This window comes from Cervus canadensis, chromosome 4 (assembly GCF_019320065.1).
Source record: "Cervus canadensis isolate Bull #8, Minnesota chromosome 4, ASM1932006v1, whole genome shotgun sequence".
Taxonomy (NCBI): Eukaryota; Metazoa; Chordata; class Mammalia; order Artiodactyla; family Cervidae; genus Cervus; species Cervus canadensis.
The window spans coordinates 89,018,637-89,041,630 of NC_057389.1; the positions used below are offsets into that span (position 1 = coordinate 89,018,637).

General features: G+C 54.7%; 5 protein-coding genes across 5 annotated transcripts in view; 2 read left to right on the forward strand and 3 right to left on the reverse strand.

The window, feature by feature from the left end:
• ACER1 (alkaline ceramidase 1) overlaps positions 1-10,397 on the reverse strand; it is a 55,507-nt gene extending 45,110 nt beyond the window's left edge. Inside the window, exon 1 of the mRNA XM_043466359.1 lies at positions 9,597-10,397. The gene's annotated coding sequence lies outside the window, so the exon portion shown is untranslated. The remainder of the gene's footprint in view (positions 1-9,596) is intronic.
• Positions 537-6,394, forward strand: LOC122440291 (caseinolytic mitochondrial matrix peptidase proteolytic subunit). The gene is made up of 6 exons (XM_043466355.1): positions 537-815; positions 906-977; positions 1,481-1,577; positions 2,484-2,671; positions 3,420-3,525; positions 6,054-6,394. The coding sequence occupies exons 1-6, from the start codon at positions 630-632 to the stop codon at positions 6,221-6,223; spliced, it is 819 nt and encodes a 272-aa protein (XP_043322290.1). The 5' UTR covers positions 537-629; the 3' UTR covers positions 6,224-6,394.
• A 177-nt stretch (positions 10,398-10,574) lies between the features above and the next one.
• Positions 10,575-12,258, forward strand: ALKBH7 (alkB homolog 7). The gene is made up of 4 exons (XM_043466362.1): positions 10,575-10,818; positions 11,466-11,639; positions 11,727-11,851; positions 12,020-12,258. The coding sequence occupies exons 1-4, from the start codon at positions 10,615-10,617 to the stop codon at positions 12,180-12,182; spliced, it is 666 nt and encodes a 221-aa protein (XP_043322297.1). The 5' UTR covers positions 10,575-10,614; the 3' UTR covers positions 12,183-12,258.
• A 133-nt stretch (positions 12,259-12,391) lies between these two features.
• Positions 12,392-15,512, reverse strand: PSPN (persephin). Its single transcript, XM_043466364.1, has 2 exons — positions 12,924-15,512; positions 12,392-12,839 (listed from the first exon to the last, which is right to left on the reverse strand). The coding sequence occupies exons 1-2, from the start codon at positions 13,075-13,077 to the stop codon at positions 12,532-12,534; spliced, it is 462 nt and encodes a 153-aa protein (XP_043322299.1). The 5' UTR covers positions 13,078-15,512; the 3' UTR covers positions 12,392-12,531.
• Positions 15,513-16,816: 1,304 nt separating this feature from the next.
• GTF2F1 (general transcription factor IIF subunit 1) lies at positions 16,817-22,136 on the reverse strand. The gene is made up of 10 exons (XM_043466365.1): positions 21,646-22,136; positions 21,512-21,558; positions 20,954-21,026; positions 19,389-19,753; positions 18,747-18,931; positions 18,034-18,187; positions 17,767-17,948; positions 17,598-17,671; positions 17,373-17,511; positions 16,817-17,174 (listed from the first exon to the last, which is right to left on the reverse strand). The coding sequence occupies exons 1-10, from the start codon at positions 21,655-21,657 to the stop codon at positions 16,852-16,854; spliced, it is 1,554 nt and encodes a 517-aa protein (XP_043322300.1). The 5' UTR covers positions 21,658-22,136; the 3' UTR covers positions 16,817-16,851.
• Positions 22,137-22,994: the final 858 nt, after the last annotated feature.

Here is a 22,994-nt window from a genome sequence, read left to right on the forward strand (position 1 = left end):
AGGTGACATTAGAACTGAAAGATGAAAGAGAGTCCACCCTGAGACCATCTAGAGGCAAAAAGAGGTTCCAAACGTTACCAGGAGCCTTCCTTCACCCCCCTACACCTTTGTCCATTGTCCTCCTTTTGCCAGGAATGCCTTTCCCTACGTAACAAACTCCTATACATCCTTCAGAGCCCAGCTCCAACACCCGCTCCTCCTAGGAAGCCTTTCCAGACCGACCTCCCGGGCCAAGTTCGCAACTTCCACCCTTGGGCTTGCACATCTTGGGGCCTTCCCACTACCGCATGCATAACCATAGACGGATGGGAAGGTCTCGGGAGTCGGCCCCACCAGGCTGGATGATCGTTGAGGCCCAGGCCCAGCGGGCGAACGGAGCTGATTTTTTTAAATTAGCAGTGAAAAGCAGAAAACTATGACGATTCTTCAGAAAGACTCAGTTATCTTGGAAGCTCTCCGGCTCCACTCGAGCACCACGTCTCTGGCTCCCCCCCTCCATCGCCCCGCCCCGAAGCGTGCCCTGTGCTTCCCGGAAGTGGGCGGTCTCGTGAGCCAGCGCCGCGGGCGCAAAGCACGCTGAGAGTTGTAGTTCCGGCATCGTACGGAAGCCGGGAGGGACGTGCGACGCGATGTGGCCCAAAATATTGCTTAGGGGGGGCCGGGTGGCGGCCGGCTTGTGCCCAGCGCTGGGGCCTCGCCTCGCCGCCCGCTTTCCCCCGCAGCGGACGCCCGAGAATCGCCTGGCCCCGCAGCGGAGCCTGCACGCGACGGCGGCCCGGGCTCTCCCGCTCATTCCCATCGTGGTGGAGCAGACGGTACAGTGGCCGGGCGGGGACACGGCCCGTGGGTGCAAGGGCTTGGGGCACGGAGGGCGTCTGACCCTCACCCGCGTCTTTCTTCCCCAGGGTCGCGGCGAGCGCGCCTATGACATCTACTCGCGACTGCTTCGGGAGCGTATTGTGTGCGTCATGGGCCCTGTGAGTGCCTCCCGCCGCGATCCTCCCCTTCGCCTGCCCAGATCTCCGCAAACCTGACTTCTCCCCCATGACTTTCCTCCCTAGGCTGACGCTCTTGTCCCAATCTGACACCCCCTGCTTCCTGGGCATATAAGCCCCCTGATGCTCCCTCCTGGCCTGGAGTCCCTCTTCTACTCCTTTAAATCCTCTGCGTCTCCCTCCCTAATCTCTGACTCGCTCCCTCACCAATGATCCTCCTCCCCATTCCTGGGCTCCAGTCTCTCCTCCCCAACCTCCTCACCCCTTTCCTTCCTGTTGCCTGAGTCCCCCCTTCCTGTGTCCCCAACCCCCTGGTTCCGGATCACCCCCCACCACATCCACTCCTGGTCCTGAACGCTTCCCGATCTGTCTTACTTGGGCCCTGACCACCATTCTGGTGCCCTGACTCAACCCCAGCCACCCCATAACTGCCGCCCTTAGCTTTCACGCCCATCTGAGGACACCCCTGCCCTCCTCACTTGCAGATCGATGACAGTGTCGCCAGCCTGGTCATCGCGCAACTGCTGTTCCTGCAGTCGGAAAGCAACAAGAAACCCATCCACATGTACATCAACAGCCCCGGTGAGCAGTGCCTTCCCCGGGTGCCAGGGGCACTCCTGGGGACACACCTGGTGACTCCAGGGACTGAGGCCCCTAATTAGGGAGGTTCTGTCTCTGGAGCAAGAAAGGGGGCAGAGCTTCCTTCGGAATCTCCAGAGGGTCTGGAAACCTCCAAAATCTGCCTCTTCCCTTGCTTTTTTAAAGAGGCATCTGAACCTGCCTCTGATCCCATACATAATGTTTTACCAACCTGACTCGGTTGTCAAAATTTTTTAAACTAGTAGATTCCACTCTATCCCCCCAAAAAGGTAGAATAGCCAACAGCCAATTTATTTTATGTTTGGTCGAGTTGTTCCTCCTGTGGGATCTTAGTTCCCTGAGCAGGGATCAAACTCAGGCCCATGGCAGTGAAAGCCCTAACCACTGGACACATGGGGAATTCCCTGAATAGCCAATCTTAATAGATCGTTTACTGTGCCGGGCACTTTTATAAGCACTTTATAAGCATTTAACTCATTTTCTTCATGCAGCCTCTCACGTGATGGGTAGTGTCTAGTTATCTCCAACCTACAAGGAGGCACCATGTCTCCAAGAGGCTGGGTGACTTACCCAAGGTCACATGTGATGACCTGCCCAGCCAGGGGTCATACCCAGGCAGACTGGCTCCAGAGTCTTCGCTCATAGTTACTGCATTCTCCCAATTCTTGAGAATGTGGCCAATCTCATCCTCCACTGGGTTCACATGCAAGTGTGGCAACTGTCAGCTCACTTTGGAGCCAGCCCTCATTTGCTGCCCCCACCTGGCCTGTGTCACCTTCCTACCCCTGGGAGTATTTCTGTTTGAGACCCCAACCCTCTCCAGGACCTTAGGAGAAAGGATGGTGGGGGGTAGCTGGCACAGCCCCTCACTCTCGGCCCCATCCACAGGTGGCGTGGTGACCTCAGGCCTGGCCATCTACGACACGATGCAATACATCCTGAACCCCATCTGCACGTGGTGTGTGGGCCAGGCGGCCAGCATGGGCTCCCTACTTCTGGCCGCTGGCACCCCAGGCATGCGCCACTCGCTCCCCAACTCCCGCATCATGATCCACCAGCCCTCTGGGGGTGCCCGGGTGAGTGTGCCCTGAGAGCTGCTTTGGGGGTGGGGATGGGGGTCTAGACAGGTGAACCAGCCAGACAGGCAGGAGTCACGTGACGGGGTGGGTTTAAAATGTAGATTTTGTTGGTATGCAGATATGGTGAGGCCAACTGACCAGGAGAGGGTTGCCATTAAAAAGACAGTTTGTGACTCACAGATCCCAAGAGGAGGGAGTGTGCCAGGCCTTGGGGACCACACACGTAGGCACAAGGGTTGGTCGAGAGGAGAATGTGAGCAGGAGCCTTCTTCGAGGTTTCTGCTGGAAAGAACGTGTGAGATTAGGATGGGCTAGCATGAATAGTGTTGGTGGGCTCTAGGGCGTAGGGATTGTCCCTAGTTGTCTGGTACCCTGGGGTGATGGGGCAGGAGGATGGTGACCCAGGGTGTGAGAGCTCTGCAGAGAAGGTGGCGGGTGTGTGGGCTTGGATTGGCAGCTTTGCATGTGAAAAGTGTGTTCTGGGCAGCTTTCTGATGTCTCTAGGAAATTAGCTCCCTCCCTTCTGGTCAGGGAGGTACCAGCTGCCAGAAATAAGAACATAGAGTTAATACAGAGAGCCTTCCTGGAGGTGGTAAGGATGAAACAGACTATGGAGGCATTCACAGAGGCCTGTCCCACCCACCTGAATGCTGGCACCAGAAACCCAGGGTGGTCTCCTGAGTCCCTCTCCGTGCAAGTGGCAGACCCTGATCCCAACCTTCTCCCTCTTGGGATGGCCCCCTAGGGCCAAGCCACAGATATCGCCATCCAGGCGGAGGAGATCATGAAGCTCAAGAAGCAGCTCTACAGCATCTATGCCAAGCACACCAAACAGACCCTGCAGGTGATCGGTGAGCGTCCCCTACAAGGCCCTCGGCTGCTCTTTTATTGGAACCAACACAGGCATACCGGTCAGGCCTCTGGACCTGGTGTAGCTGATACCAGGCTGGATCGTCCTGTGGTGGGGGCCCTCCAGGGCCCTACAGGATGTGTGGCACATCCCCACGCTCTGCCCACCAGCTGTCAGCAACCCCTCCAGGGGTGACAGCCAGAACCATCTCCAGCCATCGCCCAGTGTCCCCTGGGGATCAGAATCCCCACCCCACCCCCAGTTGAGAACCCCTGTTCTGAGCACTTTTTTTAGAGACCCAGGGACTTCCCTGGTGGTCTAGTCGTTAAGACTCCACACTTCCACTGCAGGGGATGCGGGTCTGATCTCTGGTCAGAGAATTAAGATCCCATATACCGCACAGTGTGGCCAAGAAAAAATAATAATAAAAATGTAAAAATTAAAAGACAAAAAAAACTTGACTGAAAGAGGTCCAAAGGTTTTGAACTGCTGCTGCTGCTGCTGCTGCTAAGTCACTTCAGTCATGTCTGACTCTGTGCGACCCCATAGACAGCAGGCCACTAGGCTCCCCCGTCCCTGGGATTCTCCAAGCAAGAACACGAGTGGGTTGCCATTTCCTTCTCCAATGCATGAAAGTGAAAAGTGAAAGTGAAGTTGCTCAGTCGTGTCCGACTCTTTCCAACTCCATGGACTGCAGCCTACCAGGCTCTTCTGTCCATGAGATTTTCCAGGCAAGAGTACCGGAGTTGGTTGTCATTGCCTTCTCCAAGGGTCTCCCACAAAGAAGATCCAAATGGCCAAGAAACAGAAGCCAAGGTTCTCATCACCTTTATTGATGATGTTTAATAATGAAGTGTCATCAGTGGGACTTCCCTGGAGATCCAGTACTTAGGACTCTGTGTTTCCACTGCAAGGGGCACAGGTTCCATCCCTGGTTGGGGAACCAAGATCCCACATGCCGCATGTGGTGTGGCCAATAAAAAAGAAAAAATGATAATAATGACATCATCAGTTATTCGGGAAAGGCAGATCAATGCCCTGATGAGATACCATTTCAGCCCACTGTGCTGTGTGTGCTCAGTCGGATCCAATTCTTTGAGACTCCATGGACTGTAGCCCTCCAGGCTCCTCTGTCCATGGGATTCTCCAGGCAAGAATACTGGAGTGGGTTGCCGTTTCCTGCTCCATTTCAATCCACTGGAGCAGCTCAAATAGAAAATACGGACACCACTGAATGCTGAGGGGAGCGTGGAGCCACTGGAACGTTTATTCACTGCAGGCAACAGTGATAACTACAACCACTTCAGGAAGCTGGGGCACTGAGGGTGAACACCCAGAAAGATACCTGGTTCCTCTGCTCGGCCTGTAGCCAAGGGAATCAAGTGCTTCTGTTTGAAGATGCAGACGGGAATGTAGTCCTGTTCCTACAGTCCCAAATGGGGAAAGACCCAAGTGCCTGACAGCAGGAGAATGAGTGGCCAGTGGTGGTATATTCATGAGGTGGGACGCTACACAGCCAGAAGGACTGAGATAAATCTCCAAAACAGTGCTGAGTGGGAAAAGGAGTAAATGCTCTGGTTATATGTTTATTTACTTTTTTAATTAATTAACTTTAATATTTTTGGCCACATTGCTCGGCATGCAAAATCTTAGTTCCCCAATCAGGGGTCCAACCCATGTCCCTGGCAGTGAAGTGTAGAGTCTTTTTTTTTTTTTTTTTTTTAAATTTGGCTGCACCAGGTCTTAGCTACAGCACATAAGACCTAGTTCCCTGATGAGGGATGGAACCCAGGACCCCTGCATTGAGAGTGTGGAGTCTTAACCACTAGTCCGCCAGGGAAGTCCCTGTGATTATGTATTTAAAGAGCAAAAAACTGGCATAACCTCTGTGCCATTAGGCCACTGTTAGGGCGGGGCAGGGAGAAGGCAATGGCACCCCACTCCAGTACTCTTGCCTGGAAAATCCCATGGATGGAGGAGCCTGGTAGGCTGCGGTCCATGGGGTCGCTAAGAGTCGGACACGACTGAGCGACTTCACTTTCACTTTTCACTTTTCACTTTCACACATTGGAGAGGGAGGTGGCAGCCCACTCCGGTGTTCTTGCCTGGAGAATCCCAGGGACAGGGGAGCCCGGTGGGCTGCCGTGTATGGGATCACACAGAGTCAGACACGACTGAAGTGACTTAGCAGCAGCAGCAGGGTGGGGCAGGGGGGGTGGGACTTAGCAACTGGATGTGTCCCCAGTGGGGTTTGGGAGGTCTGATCTGAGAGCTGGCCGCATGGGTGGGTTCAGTCTGAAAATTACCACACTGTCCACTTCCACAGTCTGTGCCCTTTCCTAGATGTGTATTTACATATCAACAAGCTAAAAAAACAATAAACAGGTATTTTACTGGTGGGGAAACTCAAGGCACAGGGATGGGGAGGCCAGGGTCACACAGGGTGGACTTGGGCTGATTGAAGACTGGAATGTGGCCTTTGGGTGTCCATTCTTCACCACCCGCATCCTGCCTGTACGCCCCCTGCAGAGTCGGCCATGGAGAGGGACCGCTACATGAGCCCCATGGAGGCCCAGGAGTTCGGCATCTTGGACAAGGTTCTGGTCCACCCCCCACAGGATGGGGAGGACGAGCCAGAGCTGGTACAGAAGGAGCCGGGGGAGCCAACAGTGGTAGAACCCACCCCAGCCAGCGCCTGAGAACTGGCCTCCCTCTCGCCCTCCCAGGGAGAGCGGAGGCGCCTGGCCTGCGAGCCCCTCCACACTGAGCCTGGAGGGGCCCCTTGAGGAACTGTGGATATGGGGCTGCCCCTGTCGGTGGGTAGCCCAACTGAGACACTGTGATTTTAAATTAAATCTTTGTAGCCTTTGCTCCTGGCTCCGGCGCCTTCCCTCTGGTGTCTACCCTGGCTCACGTGTGCCTTCACCCTGACCTTCATCTTGAGCAGAGCTAAGAGCCAGCATGACACTCCAGACACTGCTCCAGAGGCCACAACTTACTGTGAAGAAGACACAGAAGTCCCTGTCCTGAAGAAACTTACATTCTTGGGAAAGTAGACAGTTGTTTTTTTTTTTAAATCAGGGCAAGAAGTATGCAGTGTTGTGTGTGTGTGTGACGAGAGTGAGATGACGAGGCCTGCAGAGGCCTTGCTGAGAAGGTAACATTAGAGCAAAGACCTGGAGGAGGTGAGGGTGGGGGGAGCCAGATTGCTATCTTGGGACACAGCAGGCCTGGCAGAAGGCATGGCAAGTGCAAAGATCTTGTGGCAGGACTATGCCTGGCACATGAGGGGAACCATGAGGCAGCTGGGGTGGCTGGAAGAAGGGAGGGAGGGAGTGAGGGGAAAAGTAGAGATAAGAGCAGGAAGAGGAAGAGTACAGATCATAAAAAGTCTGGTAGGGCTTCCCAGATGGCTCAGTGGTAAAGAATCCACCTGCCAAGATTTGATCCCTGGGTCAGGAAGATCCCCTGGAGGAGGAAATGGCAATGCACTCCAGTATTCTTGCCAGGACAATCCCATGGACAGAGGAGCCTGGCAGGCTACAGTCCATGGAGTCGCAAAGAGTCAGACACGACTTAGTGATTAAACAGCAGCAGGTCTGAGATAGGAGGGAGATGCCCCATGGAGGGTTTCAAGAAGAGGAACAGGGGCTGGAGAAGGAAATGGCAACCCAGTCCAGTATTCTTGCCTGGAAAAGTCCGTGGACAGAGGAGCCTGGCGGGCTGCAGTCCATGGGGTTACCTGACTGAGCACGTGTGCACGTGGGTGGAGGGAGATGGGTTGGTAGCAATAAAATGGTAGAACTAAAAAAAAAAAAGGAGGAACAGGGGACTTCCCTGGTGGTCCAGTAGCTAAGACTCTTCACTCCCAGTGCAGGGGGTCTGGGTTCGATCCCTGGTCAGGGAACTAAGATCCCACATAGTGCAACTAAGCCCGAGTGCTGGAACTCCTGAGGCTGCACCACAACAAAGACCCAGCGCAGCCAAAAGAAAAAGAAGAGGAACAAAAAGGAACCACAGAGTGGTGGGTGGAGGGCGGCAAGCACAGAAACCTGGAGTGAGGAGACTTGGTATCACCCAGAGGAGGAGTGACCTGGCCCCAGCCACATGGTGAGAGAGGTCAGTGTCCAGCCAGGTTTTAAAGGCAGGGCTTACAGGTAGGATGTGAGATTTGAGAGAGAATGAAATCTCCCAAAACTCCTAGGTGTTAGCCCAAAGCAGCCAGAAAGATGGAAAGAAAGATGAGATGTTTCCAGGAGAGCTGGGGGGAGGAGCAGGGGTCAGGATCAGGAGTTGATTTTGGATGTCTGTAAGTCTAGCGTGCCTCCCCCACTCCCCAGCCCCCCCTCATCCCCCCCACCCCACCCCCGCAGACATCCCAGCACATGGTTAAATCTGGAGTCAGGATCGGGAATAAAAATGTAGGAAACCTCAGTGTGTCCATGAGTTAGCAGTGAGGCTAAGAACTAGCTATGGCACTTCGCCCCACAGAAATCCCTAAGTTACTTCAGTCATGTCCGACTCTTTGTGACCCTTTGGACCGTAGCCTACCAGGCTCCTCTGTCCTTGGGATTCTCCAGGCAAGAGTACTGGAGTGGGTTGCCATTTCCTTCGCCAGGGGATCTTCCTGACCCAGGGATCGAACCCACATCTCTTGCAGTAAGAGGCAGGTTCTTTACCACTAGCGCCACCTGGGAATGGCCTTCAGTAAGACCACTTTTAGTACTAGGGGGCCAAAAGCCAGGTTGGAGTGGACCCAGAGAGAAGGGGCTGGAAAATACTGGGAGCTAGACAAGTTTTTCAAGGAATTTTGCTGTCAGAGCAAAGAACAATTTTTGTTTTTTGGTTTTTTTTAATATAGAGGACTTTTTAATTTGGCTTCATTCGTCGATTACATTTGGTTGAACTTTTTCATTCTGTGCAATTTAAAATATATACAAAAGTGGAGAAGACCCTCATGGTCCATTGGTTAAGAATGGCCTGCCAATGCAGAGGACACAGGTTTAATCCCTGGTCCGGGAAGATTCCACATGCTTCGGAGTAACTAAGCCTGTGTGCCACAACTACTGAAGTCAACATGCCCTAGAACCCATGCTCCACAAGAGTCACCACCACAGTGAGAAGCCTGTGCGCCAACACTAGAGAGTAGCCCCTGCTCTCCACAACTAGAGAAAAGCCCACACAGCAATGAAGCCTGGTGCTGCAAAAAAAAAAAAAAAAAAATCACCTGTAGTTAATTTTTTTTTAAATAGGAAAAAAAGTAGAGAAACTAGAATAATGAGGTCTCATGTACCCACCACACCAATTCATGGCTGATTATGTCTCGTCCCTCCCCTGCCTCTACAGAGCCTCTACCATGGCTTTGTAGTACTTTGAAGCAAATCCCAGCTTTTCATTTCATCTGTAATATTTCAGTATGTATTTCTAAAAGGATAAGAAATTTTATTTCTCAAAAATACTAAGAATAACCACATGACCCAGCAATTCCACTCCTTTTGGTATATATCCAAAAAAAAACACAAAACACTATTTAGAAAAGATAACATGCATGCCAATGTTCATGGCATTATTTACAACTGCCAAGACATAGAAGCAATCTAAGTGGCCATCAACAGATGAATGGATAAAGAAGATACAGCACATATACACAATGGAATATTACTCAGCCATAAAAAATAATGAAATAATGCCATTTGCAGCAACATGTATGGACTTGGAGGGTATTATGCTAAGTGAGTTAATCAGACAGACATTCTGTATCATATCACTATTATGTAGAATCTAAAAAATAAACTAGTCAACAAAACAAACAAAAAAAACAGACTCACACAGAACAAACCAGTGGTTACCAGTGGGGAGAGGGAAGGAGGAGGGGCAATATAGCTGTAGGGAATTTTTTTTAAAAGGTTATTATTATGAAAGTCTATGAAATCATGCGTGTGTGAAACTTTTAAAAACTGTAAAGTGCTACAGAATTTATAGAATTTTCAAAACATAATAAAGGACAAGGAATCTTTGTCCTGAAAAAGACAACCACAATATCATTTTCAACCAGAAAAAAATAACACTTACCGTGGTCGAATATTCAACCGCGTCCAAATTTCCCTGGTGATCACTATTTTTTTTTTTTAATTTTTCCAATCAGGATCCAAATAAGGTGCAGGCATTGCCACTGGTTGATAAATCTATAAGTGTCTTGTTATTGCGGTTTTTCCCTTTAGTCTCTCAAATCTCTCTCTCCCTCTTTTTCTTCTCTTTTCTTGAACTTAACTTGTTGGAGAAACAGGGTCGTGTGTCTTACGAACTTTCCCTCTGAATTTTGAGGATGCGAGTCTGTCCTTGGTACTTTCGGTACCTGGTGTCTGACTCTACACAAGTTTGATCGGATTCAGGTTCCGCTTTTCCGCCGATTACCTCGGCGTGAGGGTGGCTTCTAGCAGAAGATATTTTAAAACCAGTTGTCTATGGGCTGAAAAATGGTGACCTTCCAATTCTACCATTAAAGGGAGAGGAGTTTTTGTTTATATACTGTTTTTAAACAAAGTATATAAACAGTTTATATACTGTTTTAAACTGGAAGCCAGCCTGTTTGTATGCGGATGGGGGAGAGGGGGGTCGGAATGGGAGGCGCCTCGCCTTGACCTTTGACTGAAACCCCTAAGTCCACAAACCTGGTCCCACACCATAATCATAGCCTTGATGTCACTCCCGTAACTCCTACAGCTCAGCCTGACTGGACTGTAACCTTAACTTGATAGCCTTGGCCCAATCCTTCTCTGACCTTTGACCTCTGACCCCAGAGCATAGCTAGCCTTTGACACCACCGCCCTCTGGAAGACGGACCCGAGGCACAACTAGTAGTCTGAGTCTCTATGGTCGAAAGGGCCCAATAGCGCCGGAGAGGAGGCAGGTTCTGGGAAGAGCCAATAGCTTGAGAGGACGAGCCGAGTAACAACCAGTAACCTTGAGCGAGAGGCGGGACTCTGAGGAAAGCCAATTGCTGGAGGGACTCGGTGCAGCCACAGCCAATAACCCTGGGGAGGGGGCGTGGCCCTGGCCCCACCCTCTTCCATGACCCGGCTCCGGGGCTATGGCCGGAGGTGGGCAGATGGTACTGCGGACGCTTTCCCAGCAGGGCTGGGTGCGGGGCTCGGGCCCAGCCGTTCTGAGCCGCCTACAAGACGCGGCCGTGGTGCGGCCCGGCTTCCTGAGCGCGGCCGAGGAGGAGACACTGAGCCGCGAGCTGGAACCCGAGCTGCGCCGCCGCAGATACGAATACGACCACTGGGATGCGGTGAGGCGGGTGGCGGTGGGGCGGGTGGTGCTGGGGCGGGTGGTGCTGGGGCGGAGCCACCGGGGCGTGGCTTGGGACGTTAGAGACCCGGCGGTAGTGGAGCGCTGGGGTGGGCGGGGCTTCATCTGGGCGGGGCCTGGGAATGGGGGCGAGGATTTGATACTTGGGGTCTTGGGGGCTGGAAGAGCGCTTTGGAGATGTGAGCAGGGCCATAACGAGGCAGAACCGAGGGGTGTTTGGGGGACAGGACTAAAGTTAGGGGTGGAAATGGGTGTGGAGCGAGATGAGGGAGGGTCACGGGTTGAGGGGTGGAGACAGGGGACCCGGTGAATCAAGTTGTGAATATTGGAACCGGGCCAACGTTAGGGACGGAATGTGGGACTGAACTGGACCCTGATGGTGGGTAGAAAGGACTAAAGCCAGACCCAGATGTGGCAGGGGTTGGGATTTGAGAAAACATCATGGGGTAGATAGGATCAAAGTTGAGAATTGAGGGTTGGGGTCAAGTGTCATCCTGGAAAAACCAGGCCTTTGCTTTGCACTTCCACCACCCTCCCCCCAATCCCTCCCCAGCCCTGGGCTATGTCTCAGTTTCCCTGTTCCCCACCCCTGGAAGCTTCCAGGCTTGACCTGAGTGCTCTGGGCAGGCCATCCACGGCTTCCGAGAGACAGAGAAGTCGCGCTGGTCAGAGGCAAGCCGGGCCATCCTGCGGCGTGTGCAGGCAGCTGCCTTTGGACCTGGCCAGACGCTCCTCTCCTCAGTGCACGTGCTGGACCTAGAACCTCAGGGCTACATCAAGCCACACGTGGACAGCGTCAAGGTGGGCAGAGGGCAGTGGCTTGAAGCTCCCAGCTGGGGATGGGCTGGCCAGGCCAAAACCCACCCTCCACCATGTCCTCTCTTCCAGTTCTGTGGATCCACCATTGCCGGCCTATCCCTGTTGTCTCCCAGCGTCATGCGACTGGTGCACACCCAGGAGCCAGGGGAGTGGCTGGAACTCTTGCTGGAGCCGGGCTCCCTCTACATTCTTAGGTATTGGCAGCCAAGGAGCCTGCACTCCACCAGTAACTCACAAGACAGCCACTCAACATTTGGAACACCTTCTGTCATTCAGCCATGATAGCAGACTCTACCCCTAGGGCTGGTCTGCCTGGAACCAGGGCTGCCCTCACCAGCCACATCCTCTGTTTTCTCCTGCAGGGGCTCAGCCCGTTATGACTTCTCCCACGAGATCCTTCGGGATGAAGAGTCCTTTTTTGGGGAGCGTCGGATTCCCCGGAGCCGTCGCATCTCGGTGATTTGCCGCTCCCTCCCTGAGGGGATGGGGCCAGGGGAGCCTGGGCAGCCGCCCCCAGCCTGCTGACCCCCTGGACCATTACCCCAAGCTGTTCAGGACACCATGTTTGTGAATAAAGTTGTGAATACTGTTGGAGAATGGACAAGCTAGCCTCCTGTTGCCAGCTGTTTGCAGGAAGGCCAGGATCTGCAAGGGAAACCCAGGACCACACCTGCCTCCCCCTCTTCCCCTTCCCCTACCAGGAGCATTCCCAGCTGAACACACAGTCATAAGGCTGGAGGAGCAGTTTCCTTTATTGAGCCCCTTGCTGGTGGCCCCAGCCCACCTTCCCTTCTCTTTGCCTCGGCCTCTGGGCCTCCAGTAAATAAGTCAGTTGAGCTTCTCCAGCGGCTGCAGGGCTCCGGGTCGGCCATCCTTAGCCACCGCAGCCACAGGCCGCTGCCGAGAGCTGGGGCAGCCGCTGCCAGCGGTGGCGGTCGTCGAGAAAGGTCACATCGGCGTAGCGGGTGGGCCGGCAGCAGGGTCCTCCATGGGCTCGGCCCTGGCCCCGCAGTCGGGCCAGCGTCAGGCCGTGTTGGGTGCGGGCACCGCGAGGACAACTGCCAGCACAGTAGCGGAAGATGACCGTCTCCTCCGACGTGTAGCCCAGGCCCAGCTCAGCCACAGGCAAGGACAGGCTCCACAGCTGGCACGGGCTGGTCAGGGATCGGCGCAGGCGGGCTCCTGCAGGGACAAGGGGCAGCTGACAGCAGGCAGAGTCTGGGCAGAAAGGAGTTGGGGAGCGCACAGGGTTCCGGGAGTCCTTACCCAGTTGTGGCCTCTGGGTCTCTCTGTCCACCGCTGGCTCAAATGAGAGCTCTCTCTCCGCCACCAGAGCCTCCCAGGCCCCCCGGCTTCCACCAAGGTCCAAGTGGAGGATCAGGAGAAGCAGAGAGCCTAGCAAGACTCTTCCTGTGGCCATGGTGACGGGCAGGTCCTGAGGATGCGGATGCCCGGCACCCTCAATTTATCCCCTCTCTGCCCGAGCTGGGGAATTAACCTCATCACTTCCGGCTGCTGCTTGTTGCAAAGGCTCCAACGTCGCACACCTCAGGCCCAGGCAGCCCCGCTCCTCTGCCCCACACCCCATCCTTCCAAGAGTTAAGGGTGCACACCCCCTCACACACACACCCCATCCAGACATTCCACAGACCCATTTCCAACACCCCCTCCGCCCCTTGATTTACGAGTGCTGTGTCGGCAGCCAGGGCCGAGCTCAGGGAGGGCAACTTGGGGTCCCCACCCCACCTGCTGTCTGGAGGGAGGGTTGGGGGGCCCCAAGGGTCTCCCAGTGGGGGTCCTCCCCTCTCGGGCAGGGTGCTGGGGCCCAGTAGCCCCCACATTGTGCACCAGGTAGAGCGGATGTGCATGCAGGGGAGAGGTGGGTGAGCTGACTGGGAATCCATCATGGCTCCTGCCTGGAGGATTAAGACATCATGCCCTGCCTCCGGGTCTGGCCCAGGCAGTATCAAAACAGGAAAAGGGAGAGGCCTGGGGACTGCCAAGAGCTGGGACACAGGGGCAGGAAACTTACCCTGCAGGGACTCCTGTCTCTAGAAGGCCAACCTGAGTCCCCTGGGACCCCAGCCCTACCTGGGGTTGGAGGGCATCAGAGCAGGAGGGGAGGTTAAGCCCTGCCCTGGTTAGGGCAATCTCCCAGCCCTTCTCCATCACCCTGGGGAAGTGAGCCTCCATCCTCAGCCATGAAAGGGGGCTAACAGAGTCCCTCCCACATGAGGTCTTGAGGACAAACAGGAGACATTTAGTGTGTATCAGGGTGCCTGGTACTGAGCAGTTGAGAGCCTCTTAGAAGCTTCCCTGGTGGCTCAGATGGCAAAAAATTCACCTGCAATGGAGGAGACTCAATGTTCGATCCCTTGGTTGGGAAGATCCCCTGGAGAAGGGAATGGCTACCTACTCCAGTATTCTTGCCTGGAGAATCCCATGGACAGAGGCGGCTGGTGGGCTATACAGTCCATGGGGTTGCAAAGAGTTGGACACAACTGAGCAGCTAAGCACACACAAAATGCTCGAGGCAAAGGAAATAAGAGCATCTTTTTTATTTTCAATTTTTAAAAAATTTTAGGCCATGTCCTGTGTCATGCAAGATCCCGAATAGGGGATCCGACTTGTATCTCTGCATTGGGAGCCCAGAGCCTTAACCACTGGACCACCAGGGGGAAGTCCTGAAATACAAGCAACTTGTGTAGATTTGACAAGGTGCTTGAACCCAATGCAGGCAAGACCAGATGAAAACTCAGGTGAGACTGCCCCTGAGACTGGCAAAGAGTCTGCTTACACATGGCTGGGTGTGTGTGTGTAATGGGCATGCCTGTTGGTAGCAGTATAAACCAGTGGCAGTTGAACACTGGCTACAGAAACCACCAATCCCATCCCTTTGACCCAGGACACGTGCTTCAGGAGCTCATCCGTTTCAGGTGAGCCAAGATGCAAGCTCGGGGCTTTTTGCTGCCCTTTGTATTGGGAAGTAGGAAAAGACCACAGCACTACCCACAGGGGACTGCTTCAGTGATTTTGGTGTGCTTTTTTCTTCTCAGCTGCTTGTTGAGACTACCTTCAGTTGGGGGGTGTCGCTGGGAGGAATGTCACTTATCTAAAGTCACCCAGAATTAAGAGACACAGGTGGGGTTTGAACCCCAAGTCCTACTGAATGCAAGGCTCCTGATGTGAACCACTGGGGGCACGTAGACCGGTGTGGTGGGGGAGGCCTCAGACCTCAGTCCACATGGCAGGCAGAGCAGGGGTGAAATTGTCAGGGTAAGGGGCAGGCACTTCCTTCACGAAAGTCCTGGTGGAAGGATGGGAGGGAGGTTGGAACGAGCTGGGACATTCCTGGGAATTAGCCGGCCATCTCAGGCATTCCGGCTCGGCAGCCAAGGGCATGTAGAACTGGGTGGGGAGGTTTTCCACCTGCCGTCTCCAGCATCCTGCCACCAGCCGGATCACTCAAACGGGTTTCAACGTCGTTCCTGCTGCCAAGTTCCTTTTCCAGCAATGTGACTCCACAAACGCAAAGAACCCTCTTGCTTACAGAATGCCTAGCCATACTGGATAAAATAAAACACCTTACCAACTTGTGAGACTCTAAGGGATGCCCCAGAAACCCCACTGGGAAGTTGAAAAGTAGGGTCCAGATGCCAAGGCCAGTAACAGGGGTTTGGGATTTTGTGGCCATTTGGGACAGAATCAAGAGCTGAGAATCTTAGAATCACACATCTGGGGCAGGTGTGCATGCTAAATTGCTTCTCTTGTTTCCGACTCTTTGCGACCCTATGGACTGTAGCCCGCCAAGCTCCTCTCTCCATGAGATTCTCTAAGCAAGAATACTGGAGTGGGTTGCTGTGTCCTCGTCCAGGGGACCTTTCCAACCCAGGGATCAAACCCGGGTCTCTTAAGTCTCCTGCATTGGCAGGCGGGTTCTTTACCACTAGCGCCACCTAGAAGCCACTTCTGGGGCACCTGGTAGGCACATGCAAAAACCATCTGGAAGAACTTGCCTGGGACTTCCCTGGTGGTCCAGTGGCTAAGGCTCCATGCTCCCAATGCAGGGGGCCCAGGGTCTGATCCCCGGTCAGGGAACTAGATCCCACATGCTGCAACTAAGACCCAGCACAGTCAAATAAATAAATAAAAGCAAATATTAAAAAAAAAAAAAAAAGAACTTGCCTGCAAAGCAGGCCACCCAGGAGCTCCAAAGACAGAACCTGGAACTAGGAACGAATCCCCCATCCCAGGTCACAAATACAATCATAAAGAGGCATCAGAAAACAACAGGATGCCCGTCTGCTTCAGGTACTAGGTGAGTGTGATGGAGACTGTAAGACAAGGATGTTTAAACTAACAATAGAAAAGAAGGCATCAAAAACAGAAGGGGCCATACACTCAAAACAGAGCTACTGATCTGAAAAAGCTATTTGCAGAACTGAAAGACAGTGACACTAAGTACTTACGGGTTTGTGCACGTGTGCTCAATCATGTCCAACTCTTTGGGACCCCATGAACTGTAGCCCCACCAGGCTCCTCTGTTCATGGGATTTCCCAGGCAAGAATGCTAGAGTGGGGTGCCATTTCCTCCTTCAGGGAAACTTCCTGACCCAGGGATTGAACCTGCGTCCCCTGCACAGGCAGGCAGATTCTTTACTGCTGAGCCACCTGGGAAGCCCTACTTTTAATGGGTTCAGGTGGTGGATAAGCCACAGCTGAAGAGAGAACCAGCCAAGTGGAAGACAGAGCTGAAAGAAATCACCCAGCAGCTCCATGGAGGAGGCTGAGGGGGTAAGCAGAGGATTAAGTTCTGCTGCTGCTGCTAAGTCACTTCACTCGTGTCCGACTCTGCGACCCCATAGATGGCAGCCTACCAGGCTCCCCCATCCCTGGGATTCTCCAGGCAAGAACACTGGAGTGGGTTGCCATTTCCTTCTCCAATGCATGAAAGTGAAAAGTGAAAGTGAAGTCACTCAGTCCTGTCCGACTCTTAGCGACCCCATGGACTGCAGCCTACCAGGCTCCTCCGTCCATGGGATTTTCCAGGCAAGAGTACTGGAGTGGGGTGCCATTGCCTTCTCTGGAATTAAGTTCTAAGAGGCATCTACAGGCAGCGGGACGAGAGGCAGCAAGTGTGGGGATGAAGACACTGAGGATTGTAGAAAACAGAGCCTGTTTATTGAGGGCAGCATCACTCCTTGAGGGAGAAATGCATCTTATCGTTGATCATCTTGCGCTCAGGGTTCAGGCGCTTCAGGATCTGAGCCAGCACATTCACTGTCTGCTCGCTGCTCAGACCCGTCTTCTTGGTCTGGAACTTTTTCAGCAGGTCCTTGGTGGTCATGGGCTTCCGCGTCAGGTAGCGGCGCACGGCGTCTTCGGTCACTTGAACGTCGCCACTGCTGGGGGTTGACTTCCCAGACTGGGGCTGAGGAGTGGATTTCCCGGACAAGCTCTGGGGCCCGGTGTCCAGTCGTAGCCGCTTGGCTGCCGGCGTTTCGCTGGTGCGCTTCCCTGTGGGAGGTGGCGGTGGGACTGAGATTGGGTCTGGGAGGCTGGACCACTGGGTAGGGGGATGGAGGGGTAGGGGGGTCGGGGGACAGTGCTGGGATCATGTGTGCAAGGGGCTCAGAGGCTGCGGAACAGGAAGACCAGGATGGGGTCAAGAGGGCAGGGTAGGGCGGGCGGGGTGGGATGGGGCATACTACTCACCCTGCTCCAGCTTGCTGGCAGCTGCCCGGAGGGTGGAAGAAGTACTGCCCACCTCAGTGCTGGGCGTGCCTGGCCGGCTGTTACCCCGGGAACTGCCCCCTGATGGCTTCCGCTCCCTTTTGGGGGGCGTCTTCTTTTTCTGTGGAGATTGGGGCTGAGCACGCATGTCGGGAGAGGGCCCCCCCACCGTCCGCCCTGGCCGGCCCTGCCGTGGCGGGGCCTTACCGCCATGAAGAGTGCCGAGGAGGCTTCGCTGTCAATGTCACTCTCCTCCGAGCTGTCGGACTCCTCGCTGCTGTCTGCAAGGGGCCAGAGGAGGGGGCGTCAGGACTGGAGACCCCTGAGCCAGCCCTCGGCCCTGTCCCAGATCAGGGGCTCAGAGGAGCCAACCCACCTTTCCTCCGCTTCTTCTCCTGCGGCGTGGGTGCCTTCTTCTCCTCCTCCTCCTCCTTGTCCTCCTCGGGTGGCTTTTCCTCCTCGCTCTCTTCACTGCTCTCACTCTGCTCGTCCACGCCCTTGGGACCCTCCTCCTGCTGGGTGACCTTGGGCTTGCCCTCCAGCTCATCCTGGGAGCTGCTGTAAGACAGAGAGCGGGCAGAGGGTGAGTGAGCGCGTCCGCAGGCCGGCCCAGGGTCTCACACCCGCCTCCCGCCTGCCTCACCTGGAGCCGTCGGACATGTAGTCCACCTCCTGGCCCTCGAAGTCCCCGTCATCACTGTCCTCAAAGGCCTCATCATCTGAGCCCTTCTTCTTCTTCTTCTTCCGGCCCCCCTTGCTGGGCGGTGCCTTCTTCTTGGCCTTGGGGGCTCTGCCACCTGGGGAAGAATACACGAGGTGAGGGGCTCAGATGGACATGCATCGTGTTGTGTGTATCTAATGATGCCTGGACATCTCAAGGGCCGTGGTGATGCCAGGACCAGCCCCAATTCCTCCAGGAGGCAGAGAGCTGGCCCAGGGTTGTACCAATCACCCACCGCCAAGCAAGCAATCTCAACTCCACACCCCCAGCCAACCCCTTCCTCTAACTCACACTTAGGGCCGCCATCCCTGCCCCAAATCACCTGGGCCAGCCAGCCACTGGGCAACCAGAGACCACCCCTTGGCCCAGAGCCTGCTGGTACGACTCAAACTGGCCAGTCCTAAGGCCATTCCCATGGAAATCCCAGTCGAGGCCATGGCCGAGAGAGACCTTCCTGGGGCCTCCTAACCAACCCTAGTGCTTCCCCCAGCAGCTAAACTCCTGAGGGGATCCAAGGGTCTGCAAGTAATCAAGCAATCCTTTCAGGGGCATTCACCTCTCTGAGTCATCACACAGGACCTGGATTAATTACAACTGCCACCCCTGCCGCCCAGGGCTGGCTCCACCCGTCTCACCCTCCTCGCCGCTGGCCTCGCTGTCATCGGACGACATCTCCAGGTCGTCCTCCAGGTCGTGGATGCGCAGCTCGCTGGCCTTCTTGCGGCTGCGCTTCTCCTTCTCCTCATCCTCCTCGTCCTGGTCCTGGTCTTTCAGTCGCCGCTGCTGCATGATGCTGAAGTGGTTCAGGACCTTGTTTCTCCTGTGGGGCGGGGGGCAGTGTTACAGCAGGGGCTGGCAGCGGGCCTGGCTCGGGAGACCCCCTCCGGGAGTGGGCCTCATCCACTGGTGCCTCCCTGCACTTCCACCACGTGTGCCCCGGAGGAGAGCCACAGACACAACTTAGGTGATGAGAGGGACGACCTGACCCTACACGTGGGGACACAGGCACGTGGCAGAAAGACCCTGAGCTCACACAGGGAGAGCTGGCCCTCCTTTGGTTCCCTGTCTTCCCAGAGTCCCTCAGGAGAAGGTCTCATGTGATGCTGACGCCCTAGCACTGGATCCACCTCCCTGCTGTCTCCAGTCCATCTGCCCCCTGGACTGGGTGCTCCTGAGCGGTGGAGAGATCTGGCTTGCTCACCGCTGAGTCCCCAGCTCCCAGCCAGGCACAACGTCAGGGGTTGCAGCCCTTTTCCAGGCATGGCCCCGTCACTCACCTCTCCCACTCCTCCTCGGCCTCCTCGGCCGTGAGCGTGCGGTGCTTGGCCAGCGGCGTGAAGTTATACCAGTTGTGCACAGGGAAGGCCTCGAAAGCCCCATCAGGGCACTGGGTAAAGATGTAGTAGGAGGTGTTTTCTGTCACGCCGCCCTTCTTTATGCCCTTGAACTTGCGGCCCGATTTGCCGTTGACCCGCAGCAGCCAGGGCTGGTCCTCTGGCCGGAACTCCTTGAGGACGATGCCGTACTTCTTCCTCCGCGCCTCCTCCCGGAGCTTGCGGTTGAACTCGCTGCCGGCGCCCGACTCAGGCATCTCCTCCTCTTGGTAAATCTTCTTGTTGCTCAGGTCTCGTTCCAGCCGGGCCTGGGAGGACGGAAGGCGACACTTCTCATCAGGGAGCCTGCTCCCCATCCAACGATACCCCTTCCTCCCCGCAGGCTGAGCGGTGGACCCTCAGAGCCAACTTCCCGCTTGGCGAAAAGAGGCTCTGTGAATGTGGGCAAAGGGATCTGTCTAAAGCCCGCTACGATGTCTGTTTCTGCAGCTTTTTGAAAGTTTGAAATTATTTCCAAATTAAAAAAAAAAAGACACTCCAGAGTCAAATCACTTGTCGCAACCTGTTTGCTGCAAACCCCATCACAGGCTCACCTGGTCCAGAGCCTTGCCGTTCTCCCTTCACTTGTCCTCGACCCCACAGTGGACAAATCTCTTTACAGACTGTTTGTAACCCTTTAATGGCTTCTGCTATGGATGAATGTTTGCGTGCCTCCAAGATGCATTCTTTTTGGCTGTGATCCGGGGCTTCTGGAATCTTAGTTCCCCCACCAGGGATGGAACCTGGGCCCCCGCAGTGAATGGGCTGGAGTCCTAGCTGGAGGCCTAACCGCTGTATCTCCAGGGAATTGCCCCAAAACGCGTATAACCTAATCTCCAGTGTGATGGTATTTGGGGGCGAGGCCTCTGATAGATGATGATTAGGTTATGAGGCTGCAGCCTATTAGTAATGGGATAAGTGCCCTCTTTAATAAAGGATTCCATAGTGCTGTGTCCCTCTTCTGCCAGGTGAGGGTACAGTGCACATGCATCAGCTGTGAGCCAGGAAGCCTGCCCTCACTAGACACCAAATCTGCTGGCGCCCTGATTTTGGACGTCTAGCCTCCAGAACTGTGGGAAATAAACATCTGTTGTTTATAAACCACCCAGATCTCTGGAATTCTGCTAAAGCAGCCTGCAACAACTAAGACAGCTTCTAAAGACCGTTCTGGAGTCTCCGACAATGGGGGCTCTGAGTCACCTCTAGGAGGCAGCCCCCTCCTCTCTTGCCCAGATAGATCTTGACCCCAAATGCCCATTAATGGGCACACATTTCAGGAGAAAACCTCCTGCAGGGTCATACATATCTTGCCCTCAGGGGTGCCCAGAGGCTCAGCCTGGGCCTTAGTTATCACTTATCTGCACATGGGGAGAGAGGAGGATACTAAGCCTTAGTTACTATCACAACCAAGCAACTATTATATCAAATCCAGGGTCAGGTTTTCTCACATCCTCAGAACTCGGACTTACCTGATTCCAAGTAGTGAGGTTGACTTTATCGGCTGCATTGAAAGCCATGATATTGTATTTTTTGGTGGTATTTCTGGGATGGACAAGAAAGAAGAGGCAGTGCTCAGTCAATCATTCATTAATTCAGTAAACCCTCCCAGGCTCAGTCCTTTGTGCTGGGCAACAATGGGGACCCATGAAAAAAACACAGAGATCAGTCAGGGACAAATATTTCTGGGAACCCAAGATGGGATAATTGGGAACTCAGCCTTGGGCAGGGGGGTGGACAGCCAGGGAATGCCTCCTGAAGGAGGAAAATACTGTAACGGAATTTTGCAGGATCAAAAAGAATCCACCCAGTAGAGTCACAGTTGCCATTCCTGGCTGAGGGAATCCTAGGCAGGGAGGTTGCGTGTTACTATATATTAATGTACTCATTCATTCACTCTATTAAAAAAACAGTGATGCCCCAGAGGCCTCGGCTCAACCCCAGCCCTGGAAGAAGAATCAGACACTCCTGGAGGCTCGAGATTTAAACATTTCTGGAGAGAGAGGGGGTTGGTAGGATCAGGGACTTACTTGGGAACTCGGACGACATACTCAGTGACATTCTGGCTGCTGGGGCCCTGAGGGGAGAGAAAGCAGGACAGTGAGTGAGAGGCTACAGAGGCCACCACCAGGACCGCAGCCGAACCGCCTTGCCGCACACTTACGAGGGCCGCCATGGGCGATGGGCGATTGACCCGGGTCCGGTCAGAACCTCTTTCTTTACGCCTCCCTCGGGGTGCGCGTCCCTCGGTCCCGCGGAGGCCGCCCTCGAAGTGTCGGGTCTCTGGCCTTGATCGCGGACCCTAAGCCCGGGATACAACCGATCCTGGGAAAAGCTATCCGGAGGCCGAGCTGGGTCGGCGATCAGCTAGGGACCGCCTGTGCCAAGTCTGCGCCTGCGCAGCCGCCTAAACCGGAATCGAAATCCTGCAGGCCTAGTCGAAGTAACCTACTCCGAACTGAAGGCAGCTAGCGCCTTCTGTATCTAGCGCTCTGGCGGCCCGCAGTGTATATATATATCACGATAATTCCATCAAGCCGATAACTTCATCATGCGGATAACCCAATCAGGTGGTGTGGGGACGCCCCCAGTGACATAACATCTCAGGACCGCGGGGTATCTTGGGAAGGAAGGGAGGAAACCCGCCACCCTTGCGGCCTGTCGGGCTATTTGCGCATGCGCTACTTTACTCCGGAAGTGAGTCCGAGGAGGCCGCGTTACCACAGCAACCGAGGCCTCCTTGGCAGCCGACTGCTGCGGCTCTACCTGAGTCTCTTTGGGGTTCATTTCTCCCCACTGCCCCTGGGGGTAGCCCTATCATCTCCCCAAAAAATTGGGCCAGGGGCTCTTGTGACGTTGAATCGAACCAGGAGGGGTCAGGGCCTGTGTAGGGGATGGAGCGCGATCATCCCACGGTCCGGAGGCGGGTTGGGTTTCTGCAAGTCCAAGCTGCCCCAAATGGACAGGCCCCTGAGGCCCCAGAAGAAGGGAAACGTCTCAGGGGTGGCTGGCTTACTCAGGGGAAGGGAAGGAGGTTGTGGAGGGCAGGAGAATGCAGGTAACCCCCTCTCAAGTCCAGGTGTGCACACGCCCCTCCTCCCGGCCCCCTACGTTATAGTAACACAACAATCTCTTTAGGCAGAGATTAGAGAAGACCTGAAGGGTGAGCTGCAACCTGAAGGGACTGCGGTATGGAATTCCAGCGGGGGTGGAGGTGGGGGAGGAGCAACAGGGAGGTGAGGAGTACAAGGGTCCGAAAGGAGGCCACTGGGCCGAAACACAGTAAAGAAAGGGGAGGGTGGTATGGGATGAGACTGGAGGGGTGGACAAGTCCATGTCCATCTCAGAGCCTCAGTTTCCTCAACTGTAAAAAGGGGTGATGCTTCAAGGAGATGCTGCACACAAAGGGCCTGACCTGCTTGGGTTCACACCTCATCCACATGACCTGTAGCAGTATTAATGGTGCTGTGCCTGGATATATCACTGGGTGTGGACACGCACCCCCAGATACCA

Coding starts and splice junctions, on each gene's coding strand:
- PSPN (XM_043466364.1), bottom strand. CDS start 13,077: ATGGCCACAGGAAGAGTCTTGCTAGGCTCTCTGCTTCTCCTGATCCTC. Junction 12,840..12,923: donor GACCCAGAGGCCACAACTGG/GTAAGGACTCCC, acceptor TTGTCCCTGCAG/GAGCCCGCCTGCGCCGATCC.
- ALKBH7 (XM_043466362.1), top strand. CDS start 10,615: ATGGCCGGAGGTGGGCAGATGGTACTGCGGACGCTTTCCCAGCAGGGC. Junction 10,819..11,465: donor AATACGACCACTGGGATGCG/GTGAGGCGGGTG, acceptor TGCTCTGGGCAG/GCCATCCACGGCTTCCGAGA. Junction 11,640..11,726: donor CACACGTGGACAGCGTCAAG/GTGGGCAGAGGG, acceptor CCTCTCTTCCAG/TTCTGTGGATCCACCATTGC.
- GTF2F1 (XM_043466365.1), bottom strand. Junction 18,932..19,388: donor GCCGAGGAGGAGTGGGAGAG/GTGAGTGACGGG, acceptor CCCGCCCCACAG/GAGAAACAAGGTCCTGAACC. Junction 18,188..18,746: donor CGAGGCCAGCGGCGAGGAGG/GTGAGACGGGTG, acceptor ATTCTTCCCCAG/GTGGCAGAGCCCCCAAGGCC.
- LOC122440291 (XM_043466355.1), top strand. CDS start 630: ATGTGGCCCAAAATATTGCTTAGGGGGGGCCGGGTGGCGGCCGGCTTG. Junction 1,578..2,483: donor CATGTACATCAACAGCCCCG/GTGAGCAGTGCC, acceptor CCCCATCCACAG/GTGGCGTGGTGACCTCAGGC. Junction 3,526..6,053: donor ACAGACCCTGCAGGTGATCG/GTGAGCGTCCCC, acceptor CGCCCCCTGCAG/AGTCGGCCATGGAGAGGGAC.